This window comes from Ochotona curzoniae, unplaced genomic scaffold, assembly GCF_017591425.1.
Source record: "Ochotona curzoniae isolate NIBS_2020 unplaced genomic scaffold, NIBS_Ocur_1.0 patch52, whole genome shotgun sequence".
NCBI lineage: Eukaryota > Metazoa > Chordata > Mammalia > Lagomorpha > Ochotonidae > Ochotona > Ochotona curzoniae.
In genome coordinates, this window is record NW_024467031.1 from 105,281 (window position 1) to 118,598 (window position 13,318).

A 13,318-nucleotide genomic window follows, 5' to 3' on the forward strand; every position below is an offset into this window, starting at 1 on the left:
TCATCAGAATGAAAGGGATTATTTGTAAACATGGCTAACTGTGGTGCTTATGCATTTATTAATTTGGGTTATATATTGAGTACCTACGATGCCCTGACTCTGCAGTGGGCGTTGGGACAAAACAATATCTATGCATAAAAAGGAAGCAGGTGGTTGTGGAAAGAACACAGAGGCACATACAACGCCCAGCCTGGGGGCCTCCATTCTTCCACACACACAGACGTGCTAATGATGTTTGACTTTCATCTGTTTGACTTGGATCTTTTTTCTCTAAAACCCCACTATATGTACAATTCTTAGACAAATAACATTGGCATTTGATGTGCTATTGGTTCTCAAACTTGGGTGTGTCTTGTCTCTTGAACGTCACATGTGAGTCATCACTACAGCTTCTACTTCAACTGGACTGGGATGATGTTTGGTCCATTTCCACTTATAACAAGTTCCCAGACAGCTGCTGCTGCTGCTGCTGCTGCTGCTGCTGGTCTGGGGCCCACGTTCCAGACTATTATTCTAAATTTCTCATTAAAGACTATGAGGTCAAACAATACTGGCATACAGTTTTGTAGTTTTGAAATCTGTAAATTCTTCATTCATCCAAAAATCAGTGAACCACCTGGGATGTACCAGATACTTTGAAAGCTGCCGTGGATTCAAGGGTGCACCTGAGGGAAGTGACCACTGCTGCTTGCAGTTGATCTTGTCCAGTCACCAAAGCTGCCCTGGGAGCCAGCAGTCATTATCCTCATTCCACCTCTCATTGAAACCAAGGTCAAAGTCCTGGATATCCTCAGCCGTCTGATCGTTGCATTCCAGCCCAGATCTTTGAATCCCCAAGCCATTGACCTTTCAGCTGTACCTCTTGCCTGTTCGCCTCCTTCTTTATTAACCTTGAGATTTATCTTTCTAATTGTACTGCATGTCAGCTTTCACACCTGTGTTTTTATGACTACACTCCCCTGTGGATTGCCTTTCGGAGATGGGCTTCCAGATTTCTCTTGCTTTGCCTTGGTTTTTAAATCGGGTTTGCATTTATCCAGGTGTGCTCATGTTCCTCCTGCCAGTAGATCTCACTAATGTCTTCGCTAAATGATTTCTGCCTTTCAGCCTTGCGGTTGGATGCCTCTGGGATGGCATGTCTTGAAGGTGCACAGATTCCTGCTTCCCTGTGCTAATATTAGGTACTTTATTTCAGCAGCAGCTCCCAAGGCCCTGGGCCTGGACTGGCTACTCAGATCCCTGGAGGGCGAGAGCTGAGGCCACTGCCTTCCATTGATAGCATCAGGCTTTCAATTGAAATCCAGCAGTTTCACCTCACTGCACAGGCCAAGCTATAAAAAGACCAAGGTGTTAAAAATAGCTCCTACCACATCCCCAGCGCTGGAAGATTTCAGGACAGCTTGCTGAAAAAACAATTTGATTCCACCTCACAGAGTCAAAACAGCATGGAGGAAAATCATCTTTTGTTTCAGTAGAGGCATTGTGAAATAAACATTTCACTCAAAACCAGTTCTGTAACTGTTGTGAATACATTTAAAAATGCAACTGGTTGATTGTGTTGTGTAGATTTTTTTTAATATCCTGATTCACTTCACCTACTTTGCTTACACCTCCTGCCATTTGCTATTGGATGTTGCAGGCAGTGAAGGTGATGCAGTGTGGGTGCAGAAAGGTGGCTTTTTAAAGAATTTTATTGTTGGAAATTAGAAGATACTACTTAGTTTTCTCTGAACCATTCTGATAAGTCACAGGAAACTAGATATTCTCTCTTCCTATAGTAATAAGTTTTAAGTTATGTTTTATATCTAGAAATAAAGTAGCATAAAAACAAATGTTCTAAATTGATATCAAACCATAGTATGTTTACACCAACTGAATACTTCTGTGGTTCAATACAAATTCTTAAAGGAAGGCTTCTCTTATTAACGTGTGTGCTTATTCCAGCTAACACCACTGTTCAAAGCCAAAATGCTTTAAAAAGTAGCAGGCTCTGCTTTGATTTCCCAGTTGTACCACGTGTCCTCAACAAGCATCCTTGCTATATACGTCCCGAGTCACCACTTTTCTTACATCTGTGTTATACTAGAATTTTCTCCCATGAAATGGTAACTCCTCTGTGATTTCCCTAGAAGAATAGATCAGCTTTTCTAATAGCCATCTTTAAAAAAAAAATGATTATTTCTTTATTGGAAAAGCCAAGCAAGACAGACGAAGAAAAGGAGGGGGAGAGAGAAGGAGGGAGGGAAACAGAGAGAAATAGAGTGAATGAACGAATTATTCTTCTTGCTGATTCAGCTTCCAAGATGTCCACAACATCCAGGCTGAGTCAGAATGAACGCTGGATCCAGGAACTTCATCCTGGTTTCTCACATGTGTGGTAGCCCCCAGGCACGTGGCTTGTTGTTTACTGTTTTCTTATACATGCTAGCAGGAAGCTGGCATAGAAACAAAGCAGCCAGGTCTTCACCTGGCACTCTTCCATGAGGTGCTAATGTTGCAAGTGGTGGTTTAACTTACTACTCTACCACACAGCCCTCCTCATCTATCCTGAACCAGTAATGTTACTGATTCATTGAATATCACAATTATAAATCCCCCAGCTTGCAGCTTCTCTGCTTTATAAGCAGTGCTCTCTGTTTAAGGGAAAACAGGAGGCCTTTGGACAAGAACCAAGGATTTAAGTCCAAAGGATGAGGGTCCACTTGACCTAAAGCAGGCTTGCCACTTCTGGCAGTAGACATTTGGGCTCTGTAATGCTTTGTTTCAGGGTCTCTCTTGTGTATTAGGAGGCTCAGCAGCATGCTGGGCCTCTGCCTGCTGGGTGCCATAGCACCCCAGGACATGTGGCAATAAACAGCATCTCCAGACCTTACTCAATGGACCCGGGGAGGAAGACCTCCCTAGTTGGTAGCCAGTACCTTAAATTTGGACAATGGCAGTTATGGGAGAACAAGATGATGAGTTCTGTTTCTGGTTTGTTAGTTTCCGATGACAGAAAGCACTGAGCCCTAGGTGGAAGCATGCCTGGGGTTCAGAAGGGGGTCAGTTCATCCTCTTCTCATTGCACTGTGATGGTGGGAAGAGGGACTCTTTAGCAGGGCAACTGTTTGTTCCAGTGATTCTCAAATTAGAGATACAGGCTGTTTGCACACAAGGTGATTTTGATAGCACAATTTTATGGTAGTGATTTAAAATATTTAATAGCAGACCTGGCTAAAGTTCTGGCGTCTTACACACACAGGGATCCCATATGGGTCCTGGTTCTAATCCCAGTAGCCCTGCTCCCCATCCAGCTCCCTGCTTGTGGCCTGGGAAAGCAGTCGAGGACGGCCAAAGCCTTGGGATCCTGCATCTGCATGGGAGATCCGAAAGAGGTTCCAATCTCCTGGCTTTGGATTGGTGCAGCTCTGGTCATTGTGGATGCTTGGGGAGTGAACCATCAGATGGAAGATCTTCCTCTCTGTCTCTCCTCCTCTCTGTGTATCTGACTTTCTTTTTTTTTTTTTTTAAAGATTTATTTATTTTTATTACAAAGTCCAGATACACAGAGAGGAGAAGAGAGAGAGAGGAGAAGAGACAGAGAGGAAGATCTTCCATCCGATGATTCACTCCCCAAGTGAGCACAACGGCTGGTGCTGCGCTGATCCGAAGCCAGAAACCAGGAACTTCCTCCAGGTCTCCCACATGGGTGCAGGGTCCCAAGACTTTGGGCCGTCCTCAACTGCTTTCCCAGGCCACAAGCAGGGAGCTGGATGGAAGTGGAGCTGCCGGGATTAGAACCAGCACCCGTATGGGATCCTGGCGCATTCAAGGCGAGGACTTTAGCCTCTAGGCCACCATGCCGGGCCCTGCATCTGAGTTTCTAGTAAAAATAAAATAAATCTTTAAAAAAATGTGTAATAGTTACATGGTTATACTAATGTATGTTAGGAAAAAGAATAGTTAGCACCCTTCTCCTATGTTGTTTTGGATATTGGTGCTTAAGGAGAGACAAACATATAACTTGAAAGATACAGCTGATTTTAGGGCAGAAATTTTAAGCAGATAGACTCATTCCATCGACAATGATGATGAAAGCAAAGTCCTGATTCTGAGGGAGTTTATGTTCTTGAAGGAGCACCAAAGTCAATGAAAAAGCACATTATAAAAAAAAACCACATCATGACACGCAATGATAACTATGACACAGGAGCCGTAGAGGACAAGCAGTGGCTCCTGTGAGGGCATGTGTTGTCAGGTGGAGGTACACGCTCAGTTGGAGAGCAAAGCAAGGCAGGAATTCTGAGGTCCGATAGGTGGTTCTCAGCTGAGAGCTGTGCACTGAGCCAGGTGGCCTGGAAGACCCTAGCAGGGGTTCCAGGCAGTGATATATCAGACTAGACTAACAGGGCATAGGTTGTGACCATGTGGTGGCTGCAAGGACGAGCTAGGCCACCAGCTGGAAGGGAAGGGACTTTGACAACTCCTGGTATGTGCCTTGCTGTGAGAGGGGTGAGAGGTAGGCTTTTGATGCTTGGGAGCAAGAATGAAGGAAGTTTGTCAAGCTTGAGGGTTCTTAGGAAGGTATTAGTGATGTTCACAGCTTCCTTGTGACATCTGTGTGGGTTTTGCCTTGTCACTTGGAACTTAACGGCATATAGATCTTTAAGGCTGAAATGCTTGTGTGTGTGTGTGTGTGTGTGTGTGTGTGTGTGTGTGTGTGTGCAAATCCCCCCATAACTCACAAGGTTGCCACTTGCTACCTTTCCTTTCTGCAGCATTGGCTCTGTCAGGTGCCTGCCCTTGCTTTGTACACAGTTAATGTTCTGACTTATTTGCCAGAGAAGAGATGAACTTGCAGAGAGATAGAGGAATGGACCTAGGCAAGACACTTTTCATTGAAATCCTTAGTCTTCACTAATTTAGATTCTTTGGAGCAGAAGGCTCGGGAAGGGTGATTTGGGTAAGTCTTAGCAATGCCAGGCAGGGTGTCACAGAGTAACAGGGTCAATGATTTGTCTGACACCTTGGTCCAGTTCAGCTGTTGGGGGACCCAAGGAGTGACTCATTGGGAGTTCAGGGACCTTCATCCTGCCAAGGATGTTCATGATACCTTTTCCTGTGGCTTCAGTGATCTGGCAGGAGGAAGGCAGTCACCTATGGGACCAACTGGTGACTCCACTGAAGACTATAGGGATACCTGGATTTTCTTGATGAGCCTGCAGCCTGGCATGGACTAGGGGCAAATTTATGGCTACAGATCTACAGCTGCTTCTTGCCGGTCATGTTGGTCAATTGTATCTATCAATGCTCAGTAAAACTGTAATCTCATTGACTTGCCTGCCTTCTTCCTCTCCGTCCTTCCCACATGCCCCCATTATTGTGTCTTCATCTCTAGGGACAATGAACCTTACAGGCACGTCCACCTAATCATTCATTATAAGCACAATTAGTTACATAACATCTTTTTCTCTACAGTTTTCTGTGTGACAGTGTGGGATATATGGGAACTCTTGGTGTATTCACAATTTTTTGGTTTTCAAATTTAAAATTATCCTGAAATTAAGTTTCTTTAAAAAATCTTTAGAGACTTTAAAGCTCAAGAAGAAAAGTGATGATGTTTTTGTTGAATCTGGACCAGTGTTTTGCACTGAAGGAGATTATTGGCGTTGTGTGTAACACTCTTACGCTCAAGCTTCTCCACTCAAGTAGGGCTTTCACATCTTCACCCAATACACGCCCGTGGCATCCTCAGACACCCTTCACTTTCAAAGCTGAATTAATCTCCTACCCCGAAATCTTAGCAAACTTGCACACAGTGTTGAAGCTTTTAGCAGAACTTAACATTCATTTTGTTTACATATTTCATTTATTAGAGCTTTAAGAACTACTTACTTGTATGGGAGAATTTATATATTGTTAGACAGTTCTCAAAAATCATGAAAAATAATCAATATGCTTTAAAAAGTGTTTAGTGAAATTTATAAATGGAACTGAACATTGAGAGACTATTAAAAGTGACCTTTAGAAACATCTCCTTGTGTTAGGACAACAATGAAATATTTACAGGTGAAATGAGATTTGCTTTAAGATACTCTCATGGGTAAAATATGGAAATGTGAGAGGGCAGGCTAAATTAACAAAATGTTCTTGATTGTTGATATGAGGCAATAGATATGTGAGGTGAAGAAAAACAACTGTTGGTACCTGGAGCCCAATTATAGTCATAGATAGATCATAAGTTACAAGGGAATATTTAGTGCATAGCTATCTCTGTGTAGGCTATGCATTTTGTTATCATCTCCTGTTATTTTTGTTCGTACTGAATACAGGTTTTTGATGACAGCGTTACAGAATGCCTTAGACCTTATGTTCTGTTTAGTGACTTTTCTCCAAGTGGAGAATGCACAGCACCTTATCGTGTCTGCTGTAGTCACCCCATTGTGCTATAGAACCCCAAAACTGTGGCTTAGAACCGATCACTCAGCCTCTCTTCCTCTCTCTCATCCTCTTGTTTTCTCCATCTTTGGCAACCGCTATTATATTCCCAACTTCTGTGATATCAACTTGTTAGGATTCCGCAGGAGTGACATCATCTGGTACGTATCTTTTGTGCCTGGCTTCTTTCAGTTAACTTGTTGCCCTTTAGTTACTTCTGTGTTTTAAATAACAAAATTCCATCCTTTTCATGGCTGAGTAGTATTCTACGATGCAGATTTCTATACCATCTTTATTTGTTGAACATAGGTTGTTTCTTGCGTCCATTACTGCAGTAACCATGGGAGGGCAGTTGTCTTTGATGGACTGACTTCATCCCAGTGGTGGGATTACTACATTCTGGGGCAACTGTGTTTTTGAGGAACCTCCACAGCATTTTCCACAGTGGGTGTACTGACTGATATCCCTGCCAACAATGGGAAACCGTCCCCTTGTCTCCACATCCTCTCCAACACATGTTGCCTTTTGTCTCAGGCAATCAAGTAGGAGTGAGGCAATGTCTGACTGTGGGTTCCATTTAGATTTCCCTGGGTATTAGCAGTATTGAACATGTTTTCATGTATCTGCTTGTGATTTTTATGCCTTACTTGATCAATGTCTGTCTGAATCTACCGTCCATTTTTAAGATGAACTAATCATTTGCTACTGGACTGAGATTTTCCACATGCTAGCTGCCTTTCAGATGTAAGTAACTCTTTAGTCCCATTCTGCAAGTTGCCTCTCTCCTCTTGCTGGTTGCTGTTGCCATGTGGAAGCTCTCCAGTCCCAGGACCAGCTTCACTGATCCAGAGTCCAGTGTCCTGAAGTCTCTTCCATGTTTTCTTACTGAAGTTCTGGTTCTTTTGTTGAGGCCTGTGATGCCTTTCAGGCTGAGTTTTGCACATGGGGAGAGAGGGCAGTGGTGTGGCGCACGTAGTATTACTCTTGTACACATGGTTAGGCAGCGTCCCGAGCACACATTACTGGGACGACTCCTACTAAAAACCAGGCGCTCTCTTTCATTTTGAATCTAGAACTTTTGCTTGAAAATGTAATCTTCACATAGTGTTGTAATATTCACACAGTCTGCTGTGGAGTGGATTTTTGTTCTGGTGTTTGGATAATTAGTTCACAGGTTTGTTAGTTTGTCTTTTCATATTCATGGATCGCCAAAAAATCCCTGGGTTGTCTTAAAGCAAAGATTGTAGGAACAGTAGAAAGTTGTATAGTCTTTAATTAATAGTCTATAATTTAAGCTACTTAGGCAAGGTAACTGAAGCCCAGTCATATCATCTCTTATCCAGTACTATTAATTTACTTATTTTAAATCTGGGATTAAAGTAATAAAGACAGTCTTTCTAAAATAATTTGGGAAGATAAGTTTTTTTATAGTGAAAATCATCCTGAAGATGCACAAAAAATGTTACAGAATGATTGAAGATGTAGGAAATCTCTATACATCCAATGTTTCTGAAAAGGATTGTCTCCAGGGCGTTAATGGTCCTGTCATTCAAATAACGTGACTAAAGACATGTTTCTCTGTCATTATTTTAACTCTTGTATTTCTCAAATATTCCACCATAATCCACTTTCTTTCACTTCCCACTTTTAAGATGAGAAGCATGTTACCTTATTATTTTTTAAAATTTTCTCTGTGGAAACCTTTGTTTTAAAAATTGATTAAAGAAAATCTGGGGCCCGGCATGGTAGCCTAGTAGCTAAAGTCCTCGCCTTGAACACGCCAGGATCCCATATGGGTGCTGGTTCTTATTCTGGCAGCTCTGCTTCCCATCCAGCTCCCTGCTTGTGGCCTGGGAAAGCAGTCAAGGATGGCTCAAAGCCTTGGGACTCTGTACCCATGTGGGACACCCGGAAGAGACCCCTGGCTCCTGGCTTCGAATTGGCACAGCTCCAGCCATTGTGGCCTCTTGAGGAGCGAATCATCGAATGGCAGATCTTCCTTTTTGTCTCTCTTCTCTTCATATCTGACTTTCCAATAAAAAGAAAATAAATCTTTAAAAAAAATCGCTGGAATTTATTTAAACTTGTTTGGCCTCACAGGTGTTAAAATCGATTTACCGCCTTCTTTCCCATCCTGTGTGTGTGACTCAAGTTTTCTAAGAACATCCCCATGGGGGAGGTGCTTGCTTCGCTGAGAATTTAGTTCAATCTGTGATGTAAGTAAGTGTTAGGAATCATCATACTTAGATAAGTCAGTCTCCCCAAAAGGATATCGTCTGTTTCCCCTGAGTTGTGGTGCTAATACATAGAGTCCCGAAAAATGTCATGTGCACGAGTGAGACAGGCACGTTGAGGTTTGGTTACTTTCCTGACCCTTGTCTGTGCTCTTGAAGAATGGTGGTGTTTTGTTTTTTTTTTCTGCCAATCATTTGTTGGATCCTTTTTCTGATGGAGGGTTGAGCCTATGTGAAGTGTGAAAACTGAGGGGAGGGGAGAGAAAAAAAAAGAAAAGGTAGGAAGAGGCAGGGAAGGCTCATGGGTGGGAGGGAGGGTGGGCTGGAAAATACCAGTATGCTGTGTGTATGTTGTGTATGAAATCTGTTCATTGTATACAAACAAAATAATTTTATGTAGTTTTATAAAGATGGTCAAATATGCCTTTATGTCTCCAGAATAAAATGTAAGTTAGAAAGTAACATATTAATATGCTTATGTATTATATGGCACAAACTCTTTATCTTTTAGAATGAGGGAGGAGAGTGCAGAATTAACATAAATGGGATCGTCTGCCTTTAGGATACTTTCCATGAAGAGTCGCGTGCCCCGACCTTCTCCTAACACTTCTGTTCTATGTCATTGTGATGAGCTAGGAAAGCGGTCGTCATTTCAGTGAGTTCAGTGTTGGGAATTCTTACAGCCTGTGATACGACAACAGTAACCTCAGCCCAGACAGTTTAGTTCCATTGAGAAAGCCTGGAGCTGATGCTGAAGAGAAGTCTGTCTTTTTGATCAAGAATTTTGAAAAGTGAATAATGTTTGAATCGTGGTTGTAAACCGCTATGATTTTTTCCTACTTGTAAAGGTGCACTAGCTCAGGAGGCGGGGAGGGGATTGGCTGAGGATGCTGCCCTTGTCTCGCGCTCGGCCCCGGATGAGCCTGTCTCTTCCTGGTGTGGCCCAGAGTGGCTTTAGAATTACAGTTGTTAAAATGTGCATTTTGTTTCATTCAGGTTACACTGGACAACTTTGCGAATCCAAGATTGATTACTGTATCCTAGACCCGTGCAGAAATGGAGCCACATGCATTTCCAGTCTCAGCGGATTCACTTGCCAGTGTCTAGAAGGTAACCCCTGCTCGTGACCCCACGAACACCTTTCATGTTCATTAAGGCATGAATGATGAGCTATTACTTCAAATTTCTCAAAAAAATTCTTCATGAGAAACGAGATGGTCCCCTTGTTTTTAACTCTGTGCTAGAATAGCTTGAACATTATGCTTGCACATTAACTATGATCTAGGAATTTCTGTGGTTTTTCTTTATACATTGAAACAATGGACAATTACAAAAAAGCAGAATCTCTGGTGATGAAATTTTACTTGTTAAGATTCCTATTTATTTAAATTGGTTCTCAATACCATTTCACATGAAAGAATTCGACCTAAAATTCAGGTGCTTTTTGTTTTAAAGTTAAGTTGATAATGTCTTTTGAAACTCAAGGATTACTTTTATTTTACAAGAGTTTGTCAGTTTCATAGTTTCACCCCAAGTAAGTAGGCCGTTAATCTTAGCTAGCAAGCTGGTGTTCAGGAACGATTTTGTACTTGAAGGAAGTTTGTTCCATTTATGCTTGGAGGGATATTATGGGACGGGTTACTTTAAATCTTTAATGTAGTACGAATAACGTGACATTAGAGGTTTTTCTCCTTGAGACCAACATGTAAGCTCCTGATCCACAGTGGTGATATTGACAACTATGTGACATAGAGTCACCTCCTCTGCAGAGATTAAATGCTGAGCCTGAGTGCATCCGGAAACTTTTCTGCACTAAGAATGACCTCAGACGGCCCCTGCTGAAGGGGCTGCAGGGAGGCCATGGGCCCCCTAGGAGGCCCAAGGCTCTGGCTCCCTGGGAGCTGTGCCGGATCAGCAGCCTTGGCTGGCTCAGAATCCCGGTTCTGCTTGTGATTCCAGCTTCCTTCTGGAACGTTCCTTGGGAAGCAGTGGTAACGACTCAAGAGGTTGGATGTGCCGCTTGTGTCGGAGACCTGGGTTGAACTCCTGGCTCCTGACTCAGCTGGCCCAACTCCAAAAGTTGTGAGCATTTGGGGAGTAAAACAGTGAATGACAGAAAAAAAAATCGTTTCTCTGCCTTTCAAATAAAATGAAAAGTTTAAAAAATTTTATGTAATTATTTGACAGGTGAACTACAGAGAGAAATAGGAGAGATAGACAGTGATAGAGAGATCTTCCATGCTTTGGTTCACTCCTCAAATGATTGCAATGGCTAAAGTGAAGACAGGCTGAGTCCAGAGGCCAGGAGTTTCATCTCGGTCTTCCAGTGGGTGTGAAGGCACAAGCACTTGAGCTATGTTCTGCTGCCTTTTGGGAGCGGGATTGGAACTAGAGCAGCTGGAAAATGAACTGGCCTCCATATCGGGTGCCAACATTACAGGCACTGGCTGAACTGGCAATGCCAGAGTGCTAGCCAAAAAAATAATTTTAAAAGGATGTTAATTCAGTGTATGTCAATCACAGAAGGGTGAATTGTTGTCTCCTGGGCAGGGTGGGGCTGTATCACCCTGAGTTGTCCCTTTTCCAGCTGTGTATTCAGTACATGAACACAGCTACTGTGACAGTGTCTGGTGTGCTTGACGAACCCTTTTTCCTTCCCTACCTGCCCTTGTTTTGCAGTGCAAACTTCACTCTTAACCGAATGAGAAAACTTGTAAACATCACCCAGGCTGATGATGGAGCACATGAACACCAGGCATCATTTGCCCACGAGCACTTAGTTATACCCTTGCTCAACTGCCACCTGACTCTGGTTGTTGGCTTGGCCATTTGTCAAAGGCAGGCTTCAAGGCCAATATGAAACCGAATTGGAGTTTTGCAAAAGAGCCTGGATGACTCCAGTATGTTCTGTTGTTATTGTTTGAATTATTACCTGAAAGTTAGACTCTGAGGCTTAGTGAAGAGGTGATATGCACAAAACACACTGACAATAAGGGCTGCTTTTTGAATCCAAGAGTCTTTATTCTTAAGATTTATTTTGATTTCAAAGGCAGCTTTATGGAGAAGGAGAGATGGAATAGAAAGAGATCTTTCATCTGCAGGTTCACTCCCCAAGTGGCCACAACAGCCGGAGCTGAGCCAACCTGAAGCCAGGAGCTTCTTCTTGGTCTCCCATGTGGGTGTAGGGAATGAAGGATGCGAGCCATCCTCTGCTGCCTTCCCAGGCCATAAGCAGGGACGTGAATCTGAAATCTAGCAGCCTGAGCTAGAACCAGTGTTCATAAGGGATGCTGGACCTTCCGGTGGAGTATTAGCCTGTTGAGCCATGATGCCACCTCCCCGCCCTTGAAGTTTCTTCTTGTGCTCACGCTTCCTTTCCCACTTCCTGTGGAAATTACAGAGCATTTTATGTGTGTGCCAGGTGCGAGGATGTAGTAGTGGAACCGATACAGCCTCTCCCACACACAGATATGTGGGTCCTTCACGGAACATGTATGTTAGGAAAGAACTGTGCACAGATTTCAACCCACCTGTTCATTCCGTTTTCCATGACCTGTTTGATGTACCCTCATAAGTGTTGACTTCTAGGAGTGGAAGGGTAGAGTTTGAAGCAGAAAAACTGATGGTTTGAGAGGATTTGGAGTTTCAGTGGAGCAGCCTGGAGAGAGGTGGATTATGGACAAGAGAGAGAGTGGCCTGAGTGTAGCTTCAGTAGTTGGTTGTGTCGTTCATGGAGAAGTATTCTGTTTTGGGAATGAGTATGGAGGGCTCTTGTTGGGTTTAGCTGGAGACTTCCACTGGGGAGTTGTTGTGTGGATCAGGAGGAAGTCTGGGCCCAGTGCGAGCACAGAGACGCTGGCCTGTATAGATGGTAACGTAAGCCCTGGGTGTCTGCGGGATGGATAGATGGTGGACTTTCTCTTCATTTCCTGTCAGTTCCTTTGCCTGGGTTGAACCAAGAGAAATGCAGTGCTCTGAACCTGCAAGGAAGGTGATGAGCTTCTTAGTGGTCTTTCTCTGAAGACTTTCCTTAAAGATCAGCCAAGGGTGAGGGCTCTGGTCATTATCTAGAGAGATTCTTGGCAGGGTTCTGAGCATGGCAGCAATGCCTGGTGATCCTTGGACAGCCTCGCTCCCTGGCCTGTGCTGGAGTAGTAGTCCGTATCGGTAAAGCAGCGTGTGCTTGGCTGCTTCTCGTGTGAGCTGTGCAAAGTGTCAGATCCATACAAGGCGCTAGAGTTCCGGGTCAGCCACTGTCCTTGGCCCTTGCCTGTGCTCACCTTGAATAGTGGGGTGGACCATGCTCTGCTTCTCAGCGTTATCCTCGCATTGGGGGAAGTGTATTTTATTCGTCTTCTCACAGTCACTCCTGACACCCTACTTCCAGAGTTTTTTTTTTAATGTGGGGGCAGTTCATCAATATTTAGTAAATAATTCAACTGTAAAAGCCAACAGTGTGGTACTACTCCCAGTTGGTACATTAACCAACTGCTTTGGTGCTCACGGCAATCCTAGGAAATACATACTGTTAATATTTCCATTTACCAGACTGGGAAATAGGGCCCAAGAAGGTAAATAACTTGCCTGAAGCTGCACAGGTCACAGGTGGAAAGCCAGGCAGCTTGGCTTCCGTGTTCTTATCCACCATCTATCTCTAATATAGTTGA

The 13,318-nt window shown here is 43.5% G+C and overlaps 1 protein-coding gene across 1 annotated transcript in view; it reads left to right on the forward strand.

Moving 5' to 3' along the window:
* LOC121168087 (delta and Notch-like epidermal growth factor-related receptor) overlaps positions 1 to 13,318 on the forward strand; it is a gene marked incomplete at its 5' end in the record, with an annotated part of 181,059 nt that overhangs the window by 80,482 nt on the left and 87,259 nt on the right. The window contains one exon of the mRNA XM_040997852.1: positions 9,648 to 9,761. Coding sequence (XP_040853786.1) covers positions 9,648 to 9,761 — 114 coding nt within the window. The remainder of the gene's footprint in view (positions 1 to 9,647; positions 9,762 to 13,318) is intronic.